Consider the following 24,878-nt stretch of genomic DNA (forward strand, 5'->3'; position numbering starts at 1 on the left):
TCAGTGTCACTACAGAAACCATAAAGTGCTTGAAATACTTTGAAAAAATTAGCAGTGCTTTGTGAACAATAAAGTCTCCCATTATCCTTATGGAGGTGTTTAAATGTCAAAGAATGTTTCAAATTGTAAAATACTTTCTTAAACCATAAGAGAACAGGTATTTTCCAAAATATCATCTGCTCATCACACTGCTATTGTAAATGTTCTTGAGAAGTTTTGCAAAATGAATAGTGCTATGCCAATTATAACAGTCTTGGAATTTGGATTGAGGTTTTTGTAAGTGGCAAAGAACCTCAGAGTATATCTATATAAAGTGTGCCTATGATTGTTTATATTTCAGTCTGAGTATGTCTCAGTGCCTATGTTTGCTTGTGAGGCCTGAAGCATCTCTCTGTTCTCTGGCCCTTTCCCAAGGAAGAGCACCTTGACCATGGATGTTATGTGCTGTGAAGGACACAACAGCCATGGATGTACAGCTGCATCTGAAAAGGAGCAGCAGATTGAGTGGTGCAGGCTGGGGGTGGTTCTAAAGAAGCTGTAGCCAGCAATGATGGTGGGTAGGGAGAAATGCAGCTGAGGATGAGGGGAAGTCATGGGAAGGAGGAGGAGCAGCAGCAGCAGAGGCACATCACAAACTGCTATGTCATTGTCACCAGCCCCATCCCAGCTGAGCCCAGTTTCTAGTGGCTTCTTTCCATACGCCCAAGATTCCTACCTGACAGGCCTCTCCACAGATGAAAGCTCATCTGCAAATAGGTTTCTCATAGAAGGGGGATGAGGAGAGGAGACACACTCAGGACCACTGGTCACTGGCATGTGTACAGTCAGGTCTCTGACACATATACACTTGCATAAATGAGAACTGACATTCACTAGAGACCCCAAGTACAGCTATTTCCTTTTCCTTTCTGTGTCTCTGTATCTTTCTGTTTCCTTCAGTCTGTTTCTGTCTCATATACACATCTTCACCAACACTCTCCCCTTCACAAGTATTGAAAATAATTTCTCTCAGATCTGCACATCTTTCATCTATAAATTGATGGCTAGTGTAAACAATAAGTGTATATCACTGGTTTTCAAGCTTTTCTGACCATACATGTGCTGGATATTGTGGTGTTCTGCTCAGGCCTCCTCTTCAGGGCCAAGATATCTTGAATATCAGTTGCTGACAGCTCGTGGCTTTGTCCCCACAGGGAACAGTCTTCTGTCACAGGGTGTGTTGGTTAAGCTTAGACCTATTTCTGAGGGCAGCCCTTAGCCAAATTCTGGTCTCTGAGGGGGTACAAAGCCTAGCCTTCTTGCCTCATTTTGGACCAGCTCCGAAGGGCCATTCTGGCTCCAGAGCCCTTTCTCTGCCAGGGATCAGCTGAAGCTTCTGATTCAATCACATGGTGGCTCAGCCTTAAGTTTCACTGAATTCTATGTTTCTCACAGATGCAGAGCCCAAAACACCACATGCAAATCTCCACCTCAGGGTCTATTTCCAGGAATCCAATCTAAAGCAGTGGGCCAGAGAAGTCAAACTCCAAAGAAAACTCTAATAGGATTCTGGAGCTGGGTCAGCATAAATGGGAACTGACATATACTATAGACGTTAGTGATGGGAGTTGGATCACAGATAGCCCCTGATATGATATAGTCACACAAATACTTTGCAGCAGGTCTAATCTGCATTCCAAGTCAGATGCCATTTAGGCCATAAGTAGATCTTCTGAGATTAGAAATGTTAGTAATTGGAAGAGAGGCTGTGTAACCTATTCTCCTATGAGGAGGATGATAGCACAGGACCCTAAGGTTTGGAAGCAGCAGTGACTTTTCCTGATGATGGTCTGTAATAGGAATCTGGTGGAAAGTAGAGAACCAATTGGTGAAATATCCCTGGTACTTGAGAGATATGATGGAAATTAACCAGATTGGGATGACTGATAAATACCATTGATTAGCTGCAGAAATATCTGATATGCTCAGGATGAATAATCACCAATTCTAGGCAAAATGTGAAAGCTGGAGGATCTCCCTGACTACATTTAAGGAAACCTTAATCTGCAGCCAGAGTAGACAGAGGAGAGGACCAGGCTCAAGATTTAATTCTAGGGCTGGGGTTGTGGCTCAGTGGTAGAGCGCTCACCTAGCATATGTGAGGCACCACTGGGTTTGATCCTCAGCACCACATATAAATAAATAAATAAAATAAAGGTATCATGTCCATCTACAACTAAAAATTAAAAAAAGGTTTAATTCTAAGTGTGGAAGACCTTCAGAGAAGGTTAAATTTTCAGACTTAGCAATCTTAGGACAGGAGTGGGACCCTGAGGCTTGGGATGGAGATATATGAGCAGCTAAAGTTAAACACCTTGAACTCAAAGACTCACCTGAACTCATTATGCCTGGAGAAGCAGCTCACATCCCCATGTGAGAATATGGACCTTCTCTCTGCTTAAACATGCCTTATAAGTCATTGCCATCCCTCTCAGAATCTACCCCCACTTCCCTTCCTGCAAAAAAGACCAATAACAAGGTCCTGCTCAAAGTGTGTCACCTGGATTCAAGGACCCACCCTGTGGTCACTTCCCCAGTTCACAAATGCATAATTGGAATGGCATGTTTAGTAGTTGCTGGAACTCCTATATGGGTTACTTGGCCTGTGAGGTAAGAACAATTGTAGTAGGTGTGAATGGAAGTTTCTGAAATGGGACACACCTGCATGCCCCAATCAAATCAGAAAATTGGGGCTGTAACTCAATGGTAAAGCACTTGTCTAGCGTGCATGAGACCCTGAGTTTGATCCTCAGCACCATCAAAAAATAAATAAATAAAACAAATAAACAGTAAATCAAATGCAAAGCTATATGCATCTAGGGATGATGGCCACTCAGAAAGATCTAGGCAATGCAGGAGTGGTGGTTCCATCTTATCTACCTTAACCAGTTTGGTCCTAGAGGAGGCTGGATGGATGTGAAGACTGCTGCAAGTACATCCAGGTAATATCTCTGATTGTAGTTGTTGTACTGGACATGCTATCATTGCTACAGTAGATAAGTAAGACCTCAGGTATATCACTGATTTGCTGAATGCATTCTTTTCAATTCTAATTAGAGGATCAGAAACAGTTCATATGTGGGACTGACAAAAATATTCACTGATGGTCTTGCCATAGGGCTATGTTATCTTTCTCACCCTGTGTCACAATATAGGCAAAAGAACCTGGACCATCTGGACATCCCACAGACTATCACACTGGACAATTATATCAATTACATCATAGTGATTATGCAAGATATGGTTAGAATATTGTCGTGATAAGACACATGTGCCCCAGATTTCAGGAGAAAAACCTTACAAAGTCTCATTAGTAATATTTTGTGGATTCACCGGTCCAAAGCATGCCAGGGCAATCCCTCCAAAGGATAGGACATATCATTTAATCTTGCAACTTCCACCACGAAGAGCAAAGCAAAATACCCAGTATACCTCCATCAGTTCTGGAAGCAGCACATTCCATACCTGAAAATAAATATTACTCTTTCCTATGTTTCTGGTGACATGTAAGATTGCCAGCTATGAGTGGGGGCCAGAACACAGAAGGGATCTGCAGCAGGTGCAGTCTATGGTGCAAGAAGTCCTGCCACTTAGGCCATATGATCTGGCAGATCTTACAATACTGGAGGTGTCACTAGTGAGGAAAAATGTATGGAGACTATGAGAAACCCAAATGGGAGGCCCTTGGGGTTCTGGAGCTAGGCCATACCATCTGCAGCAAAGAATTATATGCCTTTGAGAAAAAATCCTACTGCAGAACTGAGCTCTGATAAATAATGCTTGACCATGGGGTACCCAGTGACTATGCATCAGGAGCCCATTATGGGCTGGGTTCTTCTAGGCACACCATATAAAAAGGTCAAATGGGCCCAGCAGCTAGGATTGACCCCATGCAAGACCAAGAAATCTGCATGAGCAGGGAACCCAGATCCCTACCTCTTCCACAATTGTTATGCTGATGCCTCCTTCAGCTAAGGGACTCCTTACAACAAGCTAATGAATGATGGAAAAGCTTATGCTTGGTCTTCAAATGGATTGTCTCAGTCTGTTGGTGGAAGCCCCACTTTGAATAAAAGACAATGGCAGTGATCCTAATGGTAGATCTTTGGGCTGCCCACTTGTCACTTTTTGTGAAAAGAGAAATGGCTCAAGATTAGAATACATATATTTGTTTTTGTGCAATGGTGAATAGCTTGGCTGGTTGCTCAGAGGCCTGAAAGGAAAAGGTTGGAAGATCAGGACAAGGAAGTGTGGGGCATAGAAATGTGGGTGGACATATAGAAGTGGGCAAAAAGGGAGGAGAGAAGATCTTTTTATTGTGTGTTAACACCCACCAGGCAGAATCCACCATGGAAGTAGCACTAGGCAACCAGGTAGACAGGATGAGTCAGCCAGATGATGTCAGCCAGCCTCTCTAATCAGCCGCCCCAGTGCTAGCAGATGGGCACACAAATGAAGTGGCAATAGCAGCAGAGAAGTAAGCTATGTGTGGGACCAACAGCATTACAGCTGAGTGTCCAATCTGCCAGCAACAGAGATCAACATTGAGTCTCTGATATGACACCATCCCTCAAGAAGACCAACCAGATACCTGGGGGAAAGCTGACTACATTAAGCCCCTTCCACCCTGGAAAGAATAGTGATCTATTTTTGACTGGAATATTCTATGTATGGTTTGCCTGTTCTGACTAAAGGACTTCAGCCAGCATCACTGTCCAAGGGCTTACACAATGTTTGACCCAGCAGCATGGGATCCCACATAAACATTGCATCAAACCAAAGGACACATATTACAGCAAAGTAAAGAAATGCAAAAGTGGCCTGTGATGCCAGGCATGGTGTCACATGCCTGTAATTTCAACTACTTGGGAGGGTGAGGCAGGAGGATTGCAAGTTCTGAGGCCAGCTGGGGCAACTTGGTGAGACCTTGTCTCAAAATAAAAAATAAAAAAGGGCTGGGGAAGTAGCTCAGTGGTAGAATACTTTGCTACCATGTTTGAAGGTCTGGGTTCCACTCCCAGTACTGCAAAAAGAAAAATTAAAAAGTGGACTGTGACCATGGAATCAACAGATGAGCTTATTTATATACCAACCACCCAGAAGCCACTGGCCTGATAGAATGACATTGCTTGTTGCAGTCATAGCTAACATAGCTAAGACCCTATCTTGGGGTTGATACCATACAAGAGTCGGTACCATCCTCCCAAACACAGTAAACTCGAAATCAGTGTCCACTATATGTGCTGTGTTCCTAATAGGTAGAGTACATGAGTCTGGGAACTCGAGGTTAAAGTAGGAGTGGCCCAGCTTACCATCAATCCCAGTGATCCACTTTTGGAATGTGTGCTTCCTGTTCCCTCAGGGCTCTGCAAGGTTAGAGGTCCTGCTTCTCCAAGGGGGAACACTGCTACCAGGGGACACAGCAAGAATCCCATTAAACTCTAAGTTATAATTACCACCTGGGCACTTCAGGTTTCTCATGTCGAGTGAAGAGACGTCACTCTCTGGCAGAGTGACATGACCTTGATTGTTATGAGGAGATAGGGCTTCTGGTACATATTGGGGACAGGGAGGAGAATGTTTGACACCCAGGCAATGCACTTGGGTATCTGTTAATACTCCTTGCTCAACTTTAATGGTAAGTGGACAAATAGAGCAGCCAGAGCCTTAGAAGTGGGCGAGGACACAAGGCCCAGGTATCCCTCAAAGATGAGGGAATGGATCACCGATCAAATGAGCCTCTGAGACCAACAGAGATGCTAAGTGAAGGGTCTGCTTCCAGGGAAGTCTATCTAAGAAAAGAAGCCACAATAAGAAATATAGTTTATATAACTCACTATATACACATTTACATAATAATCCATGAAACACACACATATATATTATATAAGACATATGTTACACAGAAAATAGAACTTGGGCTATGTCTTATATAATTTATAACACACAAAATGTTGTATATTATATTTTATGTGTATATGTCTCTAGAATGTATAGTAGAATGAATATGAGTATACATATATAATTCAAATAAAATTCCAGTAAAGAATTACCTTACCATGTGCAATGTAGTTTTATATCTCCTATTCTGTTTTATTCCATTTCGTGAAGAAAAATATACACATATAGATGTATTATACACCATAAAGTCATTATATAACATGTGCATTATATAGTATATGTCATATATCTTATTGTAATAATAGTTTTATTAAACAGCTCCACTTATTATGTGTAACATACTCTGTTATTTTCTACCTTCGTTTATCCTCCTTCATGAAGAAAGTGACATTCTGCTCTTAAGCCAGTATGTGACCCACAGTTTGAAAAATACTGGACTAAATTGTCTCTAAAAGGGAGAGATGTCTCAACTCAGATGTTGCAATTTTAAACCATGCAGGAATTGAGACTCAGGAAGAAACAAGATTGGTGAAGTTTCAGGGAAGGTGTCAGACTGTACTGAGGTGTGCATTTGTTATAAAGTTTTCAAAGCTCCTCCTTTTCCAGGTTGAAATCCCCGAAGCTTTCACAGTTCTGAAAGTCTGCAAGTTGGTGTTTCAGGGCTCTGTTCCCACGCTGAGCATCTAGTAGACACTAAATAAATATTTGCTAGAAGACTGGAAGAAAATATTGGAGGAACTGTTAGGATAAAGAGGGGCTTCTGGGATGCAGAATAGAAAGGAAGGCTCTTGCACTGAATTCAGCAGGTGCTGGCTGGACAAATTAGAAGAAAAAAATAGAAAACAGTGGAGTTGTTATGGAAAGGGGAAAGGACTTGTCAGTATTTAGTAGATAATAAATGTTTGATGGAATGCAGGAAAAAGCGATAAGGAACCTGTCTGGAAGGTCAAAGAGGAGAAAGGAAGTCTAAAGAAGGGGGTTACCAGAATCCAACAGGGGCCTCATTAATGTTTGTTGACTTCAATGGAGCAAATTTAGCCAGGAGGATAGCACCTTGGGGAATGGACGTTTGTGAAGGAATTATCTCATGCGCTCAATAAATGCTTTATAATGTAGATGGAGAAAAGAGTGAAGCAGTCTGCTGCAGGATGGACATGCGTTTATTTGAACAGAATACAGAAAGAGATTAATAAATGCTTTCTGGGTTAATAGGAGGGGAGCACAGCTGGGAAGATGGCTAGGTGGAGGAGGGAATATAGTCAGAACAGATGGGAAATAATACACATCATGAGCTTTCAGGACTGTGTAGTGTGAAAGGCAGCATAGAGATTGTTAAAGGGGGGATTAGGACCACAGAGGGGGAGGAGAATATGGGGCTCTTCCGAGTATCCAATAAGTGCTCATTAAATGATTGTGGGGTTGAATGCAGGAAAAGCTATAGTGAAGCCAACAAGTGGTTGGGATTAGAAGTAAGGGGAGCTGAAGGAGGGTTCTTCCTAGAATACAGTAGTGCTTAATAAGTGCTTCTTGCATTTTGACACATGGAAAGTATGCAATAAATATCTGTAGAACAAATAAGAAAGGCTGTAGGGTAAGGGGTCCTAGGGGGAAGGGTGATCTAAATAGTAAACAGATGGTACTCAATAAATTTAGGCTGAAGTAGATACTTGGAGAATGCGCTCTTGAGGTAGGGGCAGAAAATTCCAGAGACTTGGAAAAAAGATATTGAGAATGACTCATAGAGTAGGTGCTCCAGTAAATGTTTACTGGCTTAGATTGACTAAAAGCCCCTTTGGTTTGGACTTAAGACTGGGAGGGGGAATTCTAGGGGTATTGAAGGGAATGGGAAGATGTAACCCTTATAAAATGGGCTCTGGATTTACTGAAGGAAAATACCTCGGGGAGAAGGCTTATGATTGGGGCAGGTTCTCCTAGTGGTAATGGAGGGGAATATACTCCCTGTATGCCATAGGCATTGCATATGTGCTCCATGGCTCCACTGCAAGAAAAAGACTCTGGGGAAGAGGCATGAACATACAGAAGGCACCTCATAAATGCTCATTGGCCTGTGTGGAGAGGTCTAAGGTTGGGTCATGCAAAAGGTGCTCAACACATGCTGTGAGAAACCACTGAAGGAAAAGGCATTGGGTAAAGGATTTGGAGATAGGGCTCACACTGCAGCAGGTAGTTGATCAAAGCTAGATGTATTCACCAAAGGAAAGTCCTCTAAAGAAGTAGTTTGCTAATGGGGGTCGGGATACAGGAAGCACTCAATAAATACTTTCTAGATTAATTGTAGGAAAAGATGTTTTAGGAAAGAATCTGATGATGAGTCACATAGAGAAGGCTCAAAAAATGCTCATGGAATTCACTGGAAGAAAGTGATTTGTTTGAGAGAGGCCTTGGGGGATGGGACATACATCAGGCACTTAATAAATGTTTTCTAGATCCTTTGGAGAAAATATGTCCCCTTGGAGAGAGGCCCTGGAGTTGGGGCATTCAGAAGGCATTCAATCAAGGTTCACAGGATCCATTAAAGGCAAAGTCTTGGTGAAGAGCTGGAGTGGAATAAACAGCAGGCACATCCATCAGTGTTTACCAAATGGTTTAAAAGGTCTCTGAGGAGGGGGCCAGGGGAGACACATTTCACTGACTGTATACATGCTCATAAGACCTGTTAGAAAGAAGGTCTGAGGGCAAGGGTTGAGAAAACAGTGTATAGGCTCTCAAAAAATGCTCACAAAATTCATTGAGGTCAAAGGCCTTAGCGAAGGACTCTTGGGTGAGGCATACTGCAGGTACTCCATAAATACTTACAAGATTCATTAGAGGACTCGGCCTTCAGGGCAAGAATGGGGCAGGGGTGGCAGGGCACATTTGGCTCTTGAAGTCTCACAGGATCTACTGAAGTCAAAGACTTTTGGGAGAAGGATTGAGGAAGACGTACACGACAGGCAAAGATAATTGCCCCCTGAATCCATCGAGAAGATTTTGGGAAGGCAAGGGCAGGACATACAGGAAGCGCCCAGCATAGTAATTTACAGGAAAATAATTTGGGTGAGGGGTCAGGTGCCAGGCACATAAGCGGCGCTCGATAATTGCTCGTTCACCGTGGAACTATCTGGGGACCCAGGCCCACGGGGAGGCGCGGCAGTGGCTTACCAGTCTGTGTGCGGCTCGTCGATGACCAGCAGCACCCTGGCGGCGGCGCCCCCGCGACCTGCGCCCCCAGAGCCGCCGCCCACCTGCTCGCTGAAGGTGGCGGCCGCAGCTGCTGTGGTCTGCTTGACCGCGTTGGACAGCGATGAGAAGAAGCCACCGCCCCCCGAGGACCCGGGACTAGGGGCTGCCGGAGAGGCCACAGGGGCAGCTGTGGAGGACCTTTCGGCTGTGGCAGTCACGGAACCGGGCGTGGCTCCCGGGCTAGCGGCAGAGGGCGGCGGGGGCGGCTGCGGGCGCTGCAGGTCTGTCATGTACCCATTCGGCAGATTGGCCATGAAGTTGCTGTCCGACAGGCGGCGCCGCAGGTAGTTCATGGCTGCGGCTTGGGGCAGGGGGTCCTAGGGGCAGTCTGATCAGGACCCGCGGGGGCGGACCTCACGGGGCCCAGGAGCACTGCTGCGCTCTCAGGCACGACGCGACTCCTCTGCTGCCCGCCGCAGACTGAGGCAGCGCTGAGTCGCCGCCGCCGCAGCGCGGATGGTCGCGCCCGTGACTCCCTATCTCGCGCCTCGCGTGGTGCAGTCCGGCTGGACCCACGGCGGCGCGGACGGGACCAAAACGACTGGGAAGGGGAGTTTGTAGCGGAGCGGCGACTGACGTCAGCGCGCCTTCAGTGCTGGGGCGGTGGTGGAGCGCGCCGGCAGGCGGGGGCGAAGGCGCTGTCCGCGGTGCTGAAGCTGGCATTGCGCACGCGCCACGCCGCATCCTGTTTCCCCTCCCCCTTCCAGTAGGGGATGCGCAATTTGGGGAGTGGGGGTGGGGTACTTGTCCGGAGGGTCGGGGTCGTCCGGCACGCACACCCCCAACCACCTCATCCTGTTTCTTGCATCCACTTGCACTCATATACAAGAACCTCACCCCACCCCAAATACTGGGCTTTTCCAGTGTTGATATTCACGAGGTAAGGTATTTGGGGGGTGGGTGTGGAGTCACACTGGGAGACATAAAAGTAGAGATATAACCCCCTCAGCGAGGAGTGAGGTCACACGCAGTGTCCCGCGCGGAGATCAATCTCCCATGTCCATACAGTCTTAGCTATGCAGACAGAAGGGCATGGGGGCAGTGTAAACAGCACCAGACAAGTGGAGGTGGAGACTTGGGCAATGTACATACCCTTGCCTCCAGTGGCCAAGGGTCTGGAGTCACACAGGAATGACACACACAAAAGTAAAGGAACACGGGGACATGTTCAGACAGAGAACACATACCCATTTAAGTATACAGACATAAACTCAGTGTAACTAACACATGAGCATGTTGAGTACACACATGCATACATACATGGACAACATGCTGACACACAGAGACCTGGAAAAGCTCACACAAGTGTGGACACCCAGACAAAATATGTACCCACAGATGATCATGGAGACACCAAGATATGCAACACAGACATATTCCTTGTAGCACTAGCCTTGATGCATGTTTGCTCTCCCATTCCCACATACAACACTCAGTCTACATGCCCCATCTCTCTTCTCTGGACACAGCTCAAACCTGGTGTCATTAGTGTCCATGATTGTCTTCCCCTGCACTTGAAAAGTTTCCACAGAGGCAGGATGCCAAATAATATCTGCACATGAGCAAATGAGATTTAGGAGCCCTTCTGTCAAACCTGTAAGATCCTGACTTCAATAAAAACAAATGTTTGTTGACTGACTGTATCCAAACCTCACAACAATCCTATGGTGGATAATATAATTTCCATTTTACAGATAAGGGAATCCAAGAACTCCAGGTTATTCCCAAAGGGTCATGTTCAGTTTACCATCTCTATATATTTTTTAATATTTTATTTTTTTGTTATAATTGGACACAATATCTATTTTTTATTAATTTACTTTTATGTGGTGCTGAGGATTGAATTCAGGGTCTCACATGTGCTAGGCGAGCACTCTACCGCTGAACCACAACCCCAGCCCTTATCTATATATATATATATATTAAAGAATGTGCCAGGAAGCTGGGCATTGTGGAGCTTGTCTGTAATCCAAGAGACTCAGGAGGCTGAGGCAGGAGGATTGCAAGTTTAAAGCCAGCCTCAGCAATTTAGTGAGACCCTGTCTCAAAAATAAAAGGGCTTAGGGATGTAGCTCAGTGGTAGAGTGCCCTTGGGGTCAATTCCCAGTATGGGTGGTGGGGAGTGGAGGAAGATAGAACAGCCAATGCCTGTATGACTAGAACAAAATGAGGGGGTTTATGGTAGGGGACAAGATCAGAGAGGTTAGCAGGGACCATATTGTATAGGGCCTTAACGTACTGAGCAATGATAACGGATCAGATGAGGTGGCAGAAGATAATCCAAGTAGGCAGATTTGGAGTCTTTTGCCTGGGGGATTTTCAGGTTAATCATTCACTTATTCATTTGTTCATTCTGCTTCATCCATCACTGACCTAAGACCAATAGTGTGGGAACTGGAGTCACAGTGCTTGAGTTCAAAACAGACTTTCACCATATGGTTGGGAAAGTGACTAAATCCCTGACTTTTTTTTTTCTATCATAAAAAGGTGATGATCACCCGCAATCTCTGTACTTTAGCATGTGCTGTAACCTCTTCTAGGAATGCCCTCTCCCTTTCTCCCTCTCTCAGGGGACTGCCTTTGGTCAGTTTCCAGGAACCACCCACTCAGATTCCATCTCTTCTTCCCTAGGCTCCCACAGTCCCCAAGTTAGACATCACCTAAGTCATCCTTTTTACTGTCTCTGACGTCCCAGCCATCTTCAGTCCCATTTCCAGGCCTTTTCTTTGGCTGGTCTTCCCTCCTCCCTCCAGAATGCACTCTTGGCATTCCAAATGGGAACTGCCCACAAATTGGTTTCTTTGAATATTTTGAAATATGTGCTTCCACTGCTAATAAAAAAAAAAGCTATGTAGGGCCTGTGATGACCTCTCTGGGGAACAGGAGCAGTTGAAGGTCTCTAGACCTCTCTGGCTCTTTTAGGCCTAAATTTTGGCTCCTTAGGACTGTCTTCAAGCTATGCCTCTTCCTAGGGACCTGGTTCCCAGGTTCCTGGTATTTGTAGCCTCCAGGTGATTTGATTGCTAGTAATATTTTGTAGACTGTTTTGTGGGAGATGTAGATTTCCCCCCAGGAGTATTTCAACTCCTGGAGGCAGAGAGGTAAGGCTTCTCTACATTGTCTCCATCTTCTTCAGCAGGAATGAGCATACGGAAAGGCCAAGAATGATTTTCCTCGTTGTTAATTAGGAACACATCTATACATTCATATCTATGCCACCTTAATGTGCGTGCACACACACACACACACACATGCTCTATTTCACAGTTAAGACACATGCACAGTTGTAACCTCACACCATTCATATATATTCAATACATTCTTAATTCTTGCACAACTCCATAGGTCTATAGCATATAGACACACAAAGATATGTACCTCATAATGCACACACAGAGCTGCCATTTTCTTATACACACATCTCTCTCTCACCTTGTAGTAGCCACCAGAAACCCTCACTTTGACTTAGTCTTGCCAAAATGACCAAGTACTCATTGACTTGTCTTCACTTCAACCCATCCATTAGCCCATTTTACATAATGGGAAGTCCATCCAGAGAAGTCAGATAAGGGTGCTGACAAAGACTCCAGGTGTCTCAAATCTCTCACCTGACACTTCACACACAGAGGGGTCCTCTCTACCAACGGTACAGTTTTGAACTCTGCTTCTGATATTTAAGGCTGCACCACAATCCATGGTGCTTCAAAAATGTCCAGCCCACTACCTTTCTGTGGCTGGTTTCTCCTTTGCAAAATGAGGATTTTTCTCCTTTGCAAAATGAGAAAAATAATGACCCTCATGGGTTTATTGTGGATTAAATGAGTTCACGCTTATGGAAAGCCTTAAGACACTACTGGGCACACAGTAAGTACTTTCTAAGTATTGGCTATTGCCATAATTATTGTAATGATTCCTATGTGGGTCATCAGGAGGGGCTCAGCATTCAGTGAGTGGTAAATTAATAAGCAAATGCTAAGAGCACTGGGGTCTGGGTTTTTTCTCTTCATTGTGCAGGCACGTGCTGCTCTGATTCCTCTTTTTTTCCTATGTCCCCTGATGTCCAGCACTATTGTTAGTATACAGTAGGCGTTAAGTGTTGAATAGATGTTCAAATGAAAGGAATGCCTATTCTGAGTCTGTTCCCTGGTTCAGATGTCCTCTCCTTCTACCAGCCCTCCTCCACCCCAGATGCCCAAACTTAGCTTTAGCATACAGCAGACGCTTAAGTGTTGAGTGAAATGAACAACTGCTTGAGGAATATGTGTCTGGGTTTGTCCTAGGGGCTCCTCCAGATGGATGCTGACTCTAACTTCTCTATACCCTCACCTCAGCTCAAAGCACATCATACCCACTTCCTCAGTCCGCCCCCAGCCTCCCGAAGCTATTTGTCACTGGTAATTGTGGTGTTGGAACTGGGCTGCTGGGGAGTGGGTGGGTGCAGGTGCTAGCTCGGCAGGGCGCCAACACTGGCCACGCCTCTGCCGCTGTTCATGGTAGATTGACATGGAATTGGCCAGCGGAGAGGATCTTGTGGGTGGGAACCTAGGGAGCTTCAGGAGGCAGGGAGATAACAACTAGCCAGAATTCTGGCCAATCAAGAAGTACTTGCCAGAGGGAATAGCCAATCATGAAATCCACAAAGCAGAGCTCTGCAGAGGGACGTGCTGAGCAGTCCTCGGGTACTAGAGGGTCCAAGACAGCATTAGGGCAGTGGCAAAGGGAAGTTGGGGTTTGACACTTACTTTCACACCTTCTAAGAAGCAGCCACAGTGGAAAATACTGTTTTCCATAATAGGCTGCTGTGACTTTCCTCTAGAAGATGCTATTGCCTCACTTTGGGGGAGGGGGTCAGGTTGCTTTTCCTCCTTTAAGGAATCTTAGAAGAGCCCCAAGAGGATGGTTTATTGAAGTCTGAGAGGTAAGGGGAGCAGGGTAGAAGTGACAGATATTAGGATTTCTATTCCTCAGGGTCTGTGCAGGCAGGTGCATGTAGACATGGCCGTTGCTCCTTCACCACCAGCTTCTGCCCCTGCAGCTCCTCGCACATTGGCCGTGGATTCCCCCAGAAGGTCACATTCTTCTCATCCTGACCTTCGACCGTGGAAACAGTGGGCCTGGGATGATAAGGGGAATGGAAGAAAGAAGTTCAGGGAAGGCAAGAATGCATTCAGTAAATTCTTAATAAGTAGCTGGGCATGGTGGCGCATGCCTGTAATCCCAGTGGCTCGAGAGGCTGAGACAGGAGAATCATGAGTTCAAAGCCAGCCTCAGCAAAAGCGAGGTGCTAAGCAACTCAGTGAGACCTTGTCTCTAATAAAATGCAAAACAGGGCTGGGGATGTGACTCAGTGGCCGAGTACCCCTGAGTTCAATCCCCAGTACCAAAAAAAAAAAAAAAAAAATTCTTAATGAGTGCCCACTGTGTGCCCAACTCTACGTTTTAGATATGATATTGGGCTATTTCTTTAGCTTTCCTGTGCCTGTTTCCCTTATCTACAAAATGGTAATAATAGGAATAATAATATCAATACACACTTCACCAGGCAGAGTGAGGATACATGAATTAACTCAGGTAAAGTGTTCAGAGTGGTACCTGGCACAGAGTAAGTGCTCAATAAATGCTGGTGGCTGTTAATTGTTGATAGGAGCTACCTTCTCTTACCTCTAAAATCCTTTATCTCTTCCCATTCCCCACCTGAAAAAATCCAAATGTTTTGTCCTGATATTCAAGGCCTTGATGCTAGGCCCAAATCCCTGCCCCAAGCCAATGTCTCTGCTTCCTCCACTTTATATAAACTCAGTCCCATGTCCAGAAAGACCTTTGCCTGGATTATTTTTCCCACTAAGCAAGCCATCCATTCACTTCCACCCAAATTCTTTCAGCTGGTCCTTCATTCATTCAGCCTCTTACTTATTCAAGTCCTTTGCACCTCTATTCAACACCTCTAACTCATCTTTGGGACCTACTCTGAACCCCAGAGCTAGAAGATCATGTCCCAGATGCCAGGCCTTCCAAGAGCTGAAAAAGCCTGCTTAACTAGTAGCTTGATGTACCTGAAAATAAGGAAGGGATAGGTATTTTAACCTTCTCCCACACCTGGGCCACTCTAGTCACCAGTGATCACTTAGTGTGGCCACTCACTTGTGTTTTAGACCGTGCTCACTGTCTTAATGCCAGCAATGTCTTTTCTGACCCCTGCCTTCCCAGGAAGCCCTGATCAACTTCCTGGACCCAGGATATGGTGTCAGTCCCTTTGCCATGCACCAGTTGTTCCGTGTATGCATTCTGTCAGGGCTCTGCTCACCTGGGTCCCTGGAGGAATTCATGGATCTGGGTTCTGTAACTATGGCCCAAAAGGACAGTGAGATGCTAAAGGAGTGACTGGAGTCATGGGTGACTGGGCAATTCAAAGAATGGTAACCCAGAACACAGAAGGAATGGACACATGAAGGACTGAGTGAATGGGAGAACAGCTGAGTGACTGTGTGAGGGACTAAAGGGCACAGAGGCTGTGAATTCTCCCCAAGTATCTTCTTTCTCCTCTTAATTTCTTGCTTCTTCCTGCGGCTGGGAGATGGCACTCAGTAAGGTAGGCACCTTAGACCCTGTGGTGAAAGCCCTAGTTGGGGGCCTGACTCTCCTACCTTCAACATCATGATTCCCTCCCAGGCACCCATTGCCCCCTCACTCACGAAAACTTGGGGAGCAAGGCTGTGCACTGGCGCTGGCGGACGCGGATGGGGTTGGGTCCACATGGGGGTGTACACAATCCCCAGGTACTCCACTGTGACCACTGGCCTTTCACTGTAACAAGGGGAGGGGATCACAGAGTGAGAACTGGAGGTCTCAGTGGGAAGACAAGAGGAAGATTGCAGGGACATGGTGGTCCACAGCACAGGTGGAAGTCTTTGCCCCTGTGTGGGCTGCCCACCCTCACAGTGTTGTCTATGGGGGCACTCACAGAGGCAGTTCTGGATATTGTAGCAGTGTCGGATATCCTGATAGTTCCCAGCACATCGCTGTCCATTAAACTTGCGGCCCACACAGGTCCTTGTGCGTGTCTGCTGGCCTGGGATTTCCTCACAGCTGATGGACTTCAAGTTGAGGCGGGAGCAGATGCTCCACTTTCCCCAGGCTTCCCACTGTCCATCCACTGCACAGACAGGTTAACAGGGGCTTGTATCAAACTAGGGAGTGAATAAGGGAGCTCAGGGGAAGGAACAAAAGCTGTTGGAGAGAGTGGGGGTGATCAGATGTGAGAATGGGGGACCACAGGTGAAACTAAGGCATGAGGACAGAGAAAGGAGGAATTAGAGGCAGGAAAGCCTCAGTAATAGGAATTGGGCAACAGATGGGCAGGAGGTGGGGACCTGAAGTATGGACATGGTACCTCCTAGTACTGACCAGGGCAGGGGATGGCTGTGTTGCAGATGTGGGACCGGGTAGCATCACCAACACAGGCGGGGCCACCATGCTGGGGCACAGGGTGATCACATGTCCTTCGTTCCAGGGTCTGGCCCAGGCCACAGGTCACAGGGCAAGGAGTCACAGGGCTCCATGGCCCCCAGCCTCCAGCCACTGTTGGAGGAATAAAGGGAGTAAAGAGAAAGGCCACCCCAATCTCCGCAGCCCCTAGACTCTGAGACAGACTGTCCCCATATGAACGCCTCCATTATCACATGGTATAAGAACTCTATTCCCTGAAATGACAGACCATCTGTGCCCTGACTCAAAAGGCTTGCTGGAGGAGGCCCATGTCAGCAGCCTCATCCCCGCGTACCTGGACAGGGTGGCAGGCCAGTGCAGCCCCGTTGCTCATAGGCTGTTCCTGGGCAGGGCTTCCCAGGAGGCTGCTTGGAGGGCTCAGGTGCAGAGCATGTGCGGCTTCGTGTTTCCATAGGCTTGTGGGGTCCACCATGGCAGGTGCCTGAACAGGGGCTCCAAGGGCCCCAGGCAGCCCAGGCCCCATGTGCTGTGGTAGGAGTGGGAGGATGTACACATGGTCAGGCTTGCTGAATCCTCTCTACCTGGCAGTTCCCGGCTGAAACTCCACATACCCACCCTGGGTGCCCCCATCAGTGTCCTGTGGCTGCCTTCACTCACTGGGGCAGACCTTCTGGGTGTCGCAGGGCTTTGACTCCTGTGCCTCTCCTGGGCAGTGGCCCCCACACTTGGGGGCAGGGCGATCACATAGTCGCTTGCGGGTCTGGATTCCTTTGGAGCAGGTGACAGAGCAAGGCCCCCAGGGTGCCCATTCAGACCAGCCACCCATCTCTGTCGGAGAGGAGAAGGGCAGATGGTATAGAGGCAGAGATGTCAATCAGTGTTCCTGGCTTTCTTGTGTGTCCCATATCAGCTAATCCTGTCCCTACATCTCATGACCCCAGACTTGGCCCACCATTACTGTTCATCTGGACTACAGTAGCACCTTTCATCCTGGTTCCTCTGCTTGACCCCTGTCGTACAGTTGGTCATCTTCCCAAACCCAGTAAGACTGAGTTTCTACCCTGCCCACAATCCAAATCACTGACTAAAGTCAATGTCCTCACTGTAGCTTCCCTCACCTTTCTAGCCTCACCTCCCACATTCTCCTCCAGTCACCAGAATGCCCTCAGCTCCTTGCAGCATCAGGCACAGGCTCGTCCTCAGGGCCTCTGCACTGATTCTTTTGGTGCTGGGGCCAGGTGACAGGGAGTGCTTGCCCGCCTTGCTGATCCTCCTCACCAGGACAGCAGGGCTGGTCTTCACAAGCCTGTAGCTGCCACTCAAGGGTCCCAGGAGCCACCTTTTCAGGGCAGTGACCACCTCTGCCCATACAGCGCCGATGTCGCAGTTGGGAGCCTTCAGAGCATGTCACTGAGCAGGGGGCCCATGAGGACCATGGTGACCATCGTGGGAGCCTGTGGAGAAGTACACATGTCCTATCCTGGTGCAAATTGACAGGATGGCATCTGGAACTCTAGAAGCAGGCCCATAAGTGGGTGCTGTGTAAATGTGCAGCATGGATCCAAGAGTACCTACCACTTAGGGATACTGCAGAATTGAATGAGAATAGGTGGGCACATAGTTAGGTGCTTGATAAATGTCACTTTCCTTCATAACCAGGGCCTTAAAGTTACCACTGTAAATCCTCAAGGACAAAGCCAGGGATACAGTAAGCAAACTTAAGGACTAGAAGTCCAAACTGCTGCCAGAAACCCAAGTGGCCATTGCCCTGCACAGTAGCAGGCAGACAGGAAATTTTTAATAGGAGTCATTGTGCCAATGAGTTCACACATCCCCTCAGAAATACCCTGGATCATCAGGTGCCATAATGCATACCTGTAATACCAGTAATTTAGGATGCTGAGGCAAGAGGATTCCAACTTTGAGGCTAGTCTCAGAAAACTAGTGAAACCCTATCTCAAAATAAAACTTAAAAAAAAAAAGGACTGGGATGTAGCTAAGTGGTAGAGCACCCCTGAGTCCCCATTCAAAAAAAAAAAAAAAGAAAGAAAAAGAGATACCCTGGATCTATTCCCATCCCCTTCACAGTAAGGGTATGCTCTCAAATGCTAAATAGATATGACCTGTCAACAAGACTAGGGACCAACAGCTGCTGTCAAAAATACCCAACCTTGCCAGGCATGGTGGTGCACACCTGTAATCCCAGAAACTTGGGAGGCCAAGGCAGGAGGATCTCAAATTTGAGACCAGCCTTGGCAACTTAGTAAGACCCTGTTTCAAATAAAATAAAAAAGGGCTGAGGATGTGGCTCAGTGGTAGAACACCTCTGGGATAAATCCCCAGGAAACCGCCCCCACCCCTGAACAACAAGCTCCTCATCCCTGTAGTGTATCTGAAATATATGGTAAGGAGTTAGGAAATAACAGGAAATACATCTGGAATATAGTAAGGCTCCATACATGTAAGATACAGGAAATCATGATTAGGAGACTAGAACGACTCTAGAAATCCCTGCATTGCATTTAGTATGGAGGAAATGCTCAAGGAATGTGAGGTATCATCATAATTAGGGGCCTGGAGCTACCCTCAGAATTCCCCCGAACTCCTCCCCTTCCATGTATAGATGTGTCTATATACAGTAAGCACTCGATAAATATGAGCTGTCATCACAATTAGGGAACTGGAGTTGCCCTCAGAAATTTGGCTATGTCTAGAGACAGTTTTGGTTTTCTCAACTGGTAGGTGTTGCTCCCAGAGTCTAATGGAAGGCCAGCGATGTTCCAAAATAACTTACAAGGAACAGGTCAGCACTCGCCCCCCTACTCCCAACAAAGAAGTTTCCAGTTCCATATGTCAATGGTGCCAAGGTTGATATACCCTGAGCTGGTTATGATCATGGCCTTCAGGGTCACCATTGGAGGTCCCAGAGAAAGGATGAGCTTAGTTCTGAGACATGGACCTTTTTGCCCCCTGCCAACCCCAGGTTCCTCCGAACCTGCATGCCCGACAGAGCCTACTGCCACTCTCCTGGAAGGCATAGGCAGCATTGAGACAGCAGTCCTCCACACTGACACCTCCCCCTAGGAGGCCCTTGCACTTGCCAGAGTCTTCTTCATATTGGCTGAAGCAGAGCACAGGGTCTGAGCCTGTAACAGGACCAGGGGGAGGGAATGGTCAGGAGCATGGTGGATCTGAGCCCCTCAGGGGGACAGCTGGGCTCCCACTCACTCACCTGTGGTTGGCAGGGTGAGCAGTAGCAGCAACAGTGACTGAGGGGCCTGCGCTCGGGTAGTCATGTTGAGCGTGGCGCCCCTGTGCCCTCACCAGTGAGGAGGTCTGGCTTTATCTGGGCTGACCTGCTTCTGGAAAGAGGAACCTGCGACAGGAGGAACTAGGAGGATATCATGCAGGCCTCTTGAGCTCTGACCTCTGTTTTGTCCCCTCAGACTCCTCCTCTTCTCTCTCCTCCCCATTTCCTGTGTTACCCTAGGTTCTGTTTTGTTTGTCACCCAATCCCCAGCACCTCACGCTGTTTCTCTGCTCCACTCAGCAACCTTAGTGTTCAGTCCTCACTTCTTGGACAAGTTCTTAATGAAAGGCAATGGAGCTTCAGCGTTTAGACTAAGATGAATCTTATTGATGTGCGACCTTGGACAAGTCACTTCAACCTCTCTGGGTCTGTTTCCCTGTATGTAAAATGTACAATCTTGACCACACTATAGGGTCAAGCTCATGGGGGTGTTAAACATGGGTAAAATGACAATGGCCCTCCTCATGGGTGGCAATTGCTTCATCTTCCATCCTGACTTAACCCCACCCTCCTCTTTCCTAAAAGTGAGGTTCCCTGTGGTCAGCATATGGGAGGTTGTTACAACAAGGGAAGTGAGAAGGGGAAGTGGCAGGGTGTGGGGAAGGATTCAGAAAGGGTGGAATTGGGGATATCCACTGCCCTGGGGGCCCAGCTAAGGACACCTTCAGGGGTTTGGGCAGGGGTGGATAGGAGGAAATCAGCTGAGCCATGTTTAATCAGAGTACCCTTGGACAGGTACCACTCCTCCTGCCTGCTTCCTCCTCTGTAAAATGTATACACAGAAAGCACCTATGACATAGTTGTGTGGGTTTGTTGAGAAGATTGGGAGTTAAGACATTTAGAAATCCTTAAAACAGTGCCTAACATATAGTAGGTGTCCTGTGTTTGCTGTGTTGATTCACTGAACATTTATTGAACACCTATTGGAAGGAAGCCAGATATAGTTCTTAGCATTATATGGAACAGAAGGCAGGACAGAAAAAAAAATCCTCACCCATGAGTGATTTCTACTCTAAAAGGAGAGACGGACAATAAATACCATCTCCTTCACAGTGGCTGTTTCCAGCTACCCTTCCTGGATGATATCCCTGTTACTCTCCAGTCCAGTGACTCTCAAACTTCAGTGTGCATCTGAATCACCCAAAGGGCTTGATAAAGTTTCAGATCACTGGGTTCCATCCTAGTTTCTGATTCCACAGGTGTGGAGTAGGGCTCAAGAATGGCCACTTTAAATGGGTGCTGTGGTGCACACCTGTAATCACAGACTTGGGAGGCTGAGGCAGGAGGATCACTAAGTTCAAAACCAGCCTCAGCAATTTAACAAGGCCCTAAGCAACTAAGTGAGACCCTGTCTCTAAATAAAATATAAAAAGGGGCTGGTGACTGGACTGGGGTTGTGGCTCAGTGGTAGAGTGCTTGCCTAGCACGTGTGAGGCCTGGGTTCCATCCTGAGCACCACATAAAAATAAATAAATAAATAAAAAGGTATTGTGCCAACTACAACTAAAAAATATTGGGAAAAAAAAGGGCTGGTGATGGTGTGGTGTGTGGCTCAGTCATTAAGTGCCCATGAGTTCAATTCCTGGTACCAAAAAATAAAAAAAAAATAAAAATGCACATTTCACATTAGGTGACCCTGGGGGCCATACTTTGAGACCCAGCACATTGGTCCCTTGAGCCTTCTTTATTTTTGTGGGTCTCATCTAGAGAAAACAATTTTACATGCTTTCTTTTACTGTTAATAATGAACTTCTTTTTAGCCCATTTTCCTTGCAGGTAAAACTGTGCCCCTCAGACCTACTTTCATTTTTCATAAGCCCTAACAAGTCAAATTCCAGAGCCTACTTCAAAAACAACAATCTTGTGGGATGGGGATATAGCTCAGCAGTATAGCACTTGCCTAGTGTATGCAAGGCCTTGGGTTTCATCCCCAGCACTACAAAATGTATAAAAATAAGAACAACCTTTTTTAACAAGAAAGGAACCTAAGATAGCAAGGCAGGGGCTGGGCTTGTAGCTCAGTAGTAGTGTTTGCCTAGAATGTGTGAGGCACTGGGTTTGATCCTCAGCACCACAGAAAAATTAAAAAAAAAAAAAGTATTGTGTCCATCTACAACTTATCTATATATAAAAAGACAGCAAGGATATGGATGGATGGAGATTTCATATATATATATATGTGTGTGTGTGTGTATGTATACGTATACGTTTATGCATAAAGATAGCAAGGCAATGCCTAATTTCTCTTGCATTCATGGATAAAGAATACCATTCCACAAATTAAAACAAGAGAAAAGAATTTGGTCAGGTGTTGAAAACAAGTTCCTCAAGAATACTGCTCTTGTTTTCTGGGTGATAAGGTGTGTGTGAATATTTGTATCCATTACAGATGTACTCTGTTCTCTGAGAATATAAGCCTGTCTCTGAATGTTTGCTTTGAACAATGGGTCTTGTTAAGATTCTAAGACTTCAACTGTCAGTTCTGTGTTACCCAGTGAAAACAAACTCCCCAAGAAACCTGCAATTCTGCCTGGCTGCTTTATTTAATCACCTGTTGCCCTGGTAATAATGTTATAATCGATATTTCCTTTGTTCCTAAACTGCATAAATACTTAGGATTCCCTGTGGATGAGAACTGTCGGCACTTTCATTTTCTCCCACACACGTTTAGGCATTGAAATGACTCGGCAGATTCCTTATTTAAGCAAAGAGCTAGAGACTTGTCTTATTTAATTACCACATTACTGCCTGATATAATGTATTTATCTGTTTCTTGTCAGTCTCCCTCTCTGAATATTAGCTTCACTTGGGCAGGGGGTTTGTGCTGGTTTGTTAACTGCTGGGTCTGCAGGGAATCAGATGGGTACCAGCAAACAGAAGATGCTCAATAAATGGTTGCTGAGCAAATCAATAAATGAAACAAATGAAACCTGAGATTCTGGTAAGTGCTAAGAGAAACGGTATGAGTTGGAGATAAAAATCTGGGCGTCATCTTGGGGGATAAAGTCCTATGTCAAGTGCTGGGACCAGAGAAGACTACCTAGATGCATGAGGAAAAGGGGGTGTCAGACAAAACCAAGGGGAACCCCAGAATTTCAAGTTTTGGAGAACTGGGAAAAGCCAGACGAGGGGACTGAGCGGAAGAGGCCTGTAGCGGAAGAGGCCAAAGGCAGTTTTTTTTTTTTTTTTCTCTTAGGTCTGGTACATTCCATCCATGACCACTCATACACTGTCTCATTTGGTCTCATTTTCTCTTGTGCTTTATTTTATTACCCATACATACACACACAGTGTAGAAGCTGGATGTACAGCTTCTACTATAGTCTCTTATGAACAGGTTCACATACATACTCATACACTCAGACATTGTCACTTACTCAGGGAGTCATTTCTTTACCATTGATCCCTAGTCCCACTACAGTCTCCTGCTAGCAGTTTCAAACACACCCAATCACGTCTTAGAACCTGTCTCATTTGGTCGATATCACCAATATTTTCTCTCACCAGTTTTTCACATATACACAAAGATGGTCACACTCTCTCACAACATGAACCATTTCATTTGCCTCGCCATTTTCTCACACAAATAGTCACTCATTTACAGTCACCACTAACTAGACTCTTAAGAAGTTTCTTGAACACACAGTCACTATCTCTCCCCTCCCTTCTTACTTAAGCCACTTATACACACCCCCACAGTTCCTGATTGTAGCCTCTTACAGCCTTCCAGGAAGACTCACATGCACACAGTATCACCATCTTCAGACACTGTCTCCTCACCTCACCCCACATTCCTTCTCAAGGTGCTTCCACCACACTGAGTCCTTGGTTCACAGGCTTGAAAAAGGTCTTTCACAAAGAGTTGCCTATCTATGCACAAAACTGGTTCCTTAGATGCTGGATACATGCAGCCATTAATTCACAATGGCCACTAGGCTCTTGATAAGTCTCCCGCAATTATCCCCCCATGCCCTGTGCAGGCATGTACACCATCATTTTCTTCATACAGTTGGCTTATCAGACACAGGCCCACACTACAGCCTCGCAAGTTTCTCATGTGCACTGATCATGTGGTTGCTCGGTAGTTTCATTGGCTTGGTGTCAACTTCTCAGCTTTTACACAAACATGCAGTCTCTTATTTAGTTTTATGACATATTTCATAGACTCACACACTCTCAGACACTGCTCAGTTGTCAGGTTTTTCTCCCACAGTCGCTGGCTTCCAGTGTTTGCTATTGCTGGTCTCTCACACAGTTTCTCTTTTCTCTCAGACAGTTTTGTGGTTTCTGGTATCACTGCAGTCCTTCAGTCTCACCAGAACCTGTGGAGAGGCTGCAGCCTTAATTGTAAACCAGCTGCCACCAGTCTTAGGTTCACACACACATGCACACAATTACAGCCTCTCAGATGATCCTGGAAACCACCACCCTCTGTTTCTGTCTTGACCACAGTCTCTATGAAACATTTTCACACACACATTCTCCTACCTTGGGTTTCTGGCCTCTTGGCTTCACAGCTACTCTCTCACACAATCAACTTCTTGTGTGTGTACTCCTACAGCTTTAGCTGTCACTTGGACCTCACAGAGTTTCATATAAAAGCCATTTCTCAAACATCAAGTCGCCTGTTTACATACAGTGAGGTTTCTCACCTACATGTGGTCCCTGATGATCTTCACCACTACTTTCCTGCCCACATAGTCTCTCACATGTGGTTCTGTTCACTCTGTCTTGCTTAGCATCAGTGTGTCCAACAGTGACCAATCTGCAGTTCCTGTTACCTTCTCCTGAACTGTATCTCATACATACCGTCACAGGTTCTTGTATAGTATCTTAATCACTCATTCAGTCTCAAAGTGAGTTTCTGAAACGTAGCCACAATTGCTCTCATAGATATGCTGTCAAAAGTTTGTGGTCGTACATCTGCTTTCTCTCACAT

The 24,878-nt window shown here is 46.2% G+C and overlaps 2 protein-coding genes across 3 annotated transcripts in view; both read right to left on the bottom strand.

Annotated features, from left to right (window-relative positions):
• Positions 1 to 9,476, bottom strand: part of Syn1 (synapsin I) — a 53,862-nt gene extending 44,386 nt beyond the window's left edge. For both annotated transcript variants that reach the window (XM_027927259.2, XM_027927260.2), the window contains exon 1: positions 9,103 to 9,476. In XM_027927259.2, coding sequence (XP_027783060.1) covers positions 9,103 to 9,476 — 374 coding nt within the window. The remainder of the gene's footprint in view (positions 1 to 9,102) is intronic.
• Positions 9,477 to 14,070: 4,594 nt separating this feature from the next.
• Cfp (complement factor properdin) lies at positions 14,071 to 20,029 on the bottom strand. Its single transcript, XM_027927329.2, has 9 exons — positions 19,862 to 20,029; positions 19,625 to 19,775; positions 17,908 to 18,083; positions 17,287 to 17,457; positions 16,964 to 17,155; positions 16,588 to 16,761; positions 16,145 to 16,336; positions 15,876 to 15,987; positions 14,071 to 14,297 (listed from the first exon to the last, which is right to left on the bottom strand). Exons 1-9 carry the CDS (start codon positions 19,923 to 19,925, stop codon positions 14,141 to 14,143), a joined length of 1,389 nt encoding a protein of 462 aa, XP_027783130.2. The 5' UTR covers positions 19,926 to 20,029; the 3' UTR covers positions 14,071 to 14,140.
• Between the last annotated feature and the right edge of the window lie 4,849 nt (positions 20,030 to 24,878).

Source organism: Marmota flaviventris, chromosome X, assembly GCF_047511675.1.
Source record: "Marmota flaviventris isolate mMarFla1 chromosome X, mMarFla1.hap1, whole genome shotgun sequence".
In the NCBI taxonomy this organism is placed as follows: Eukaryota; Metazoa; Chordata; class Mammalia; order Rodentia; family Sciuridae; genus Marmota; species Marmota flaviventris.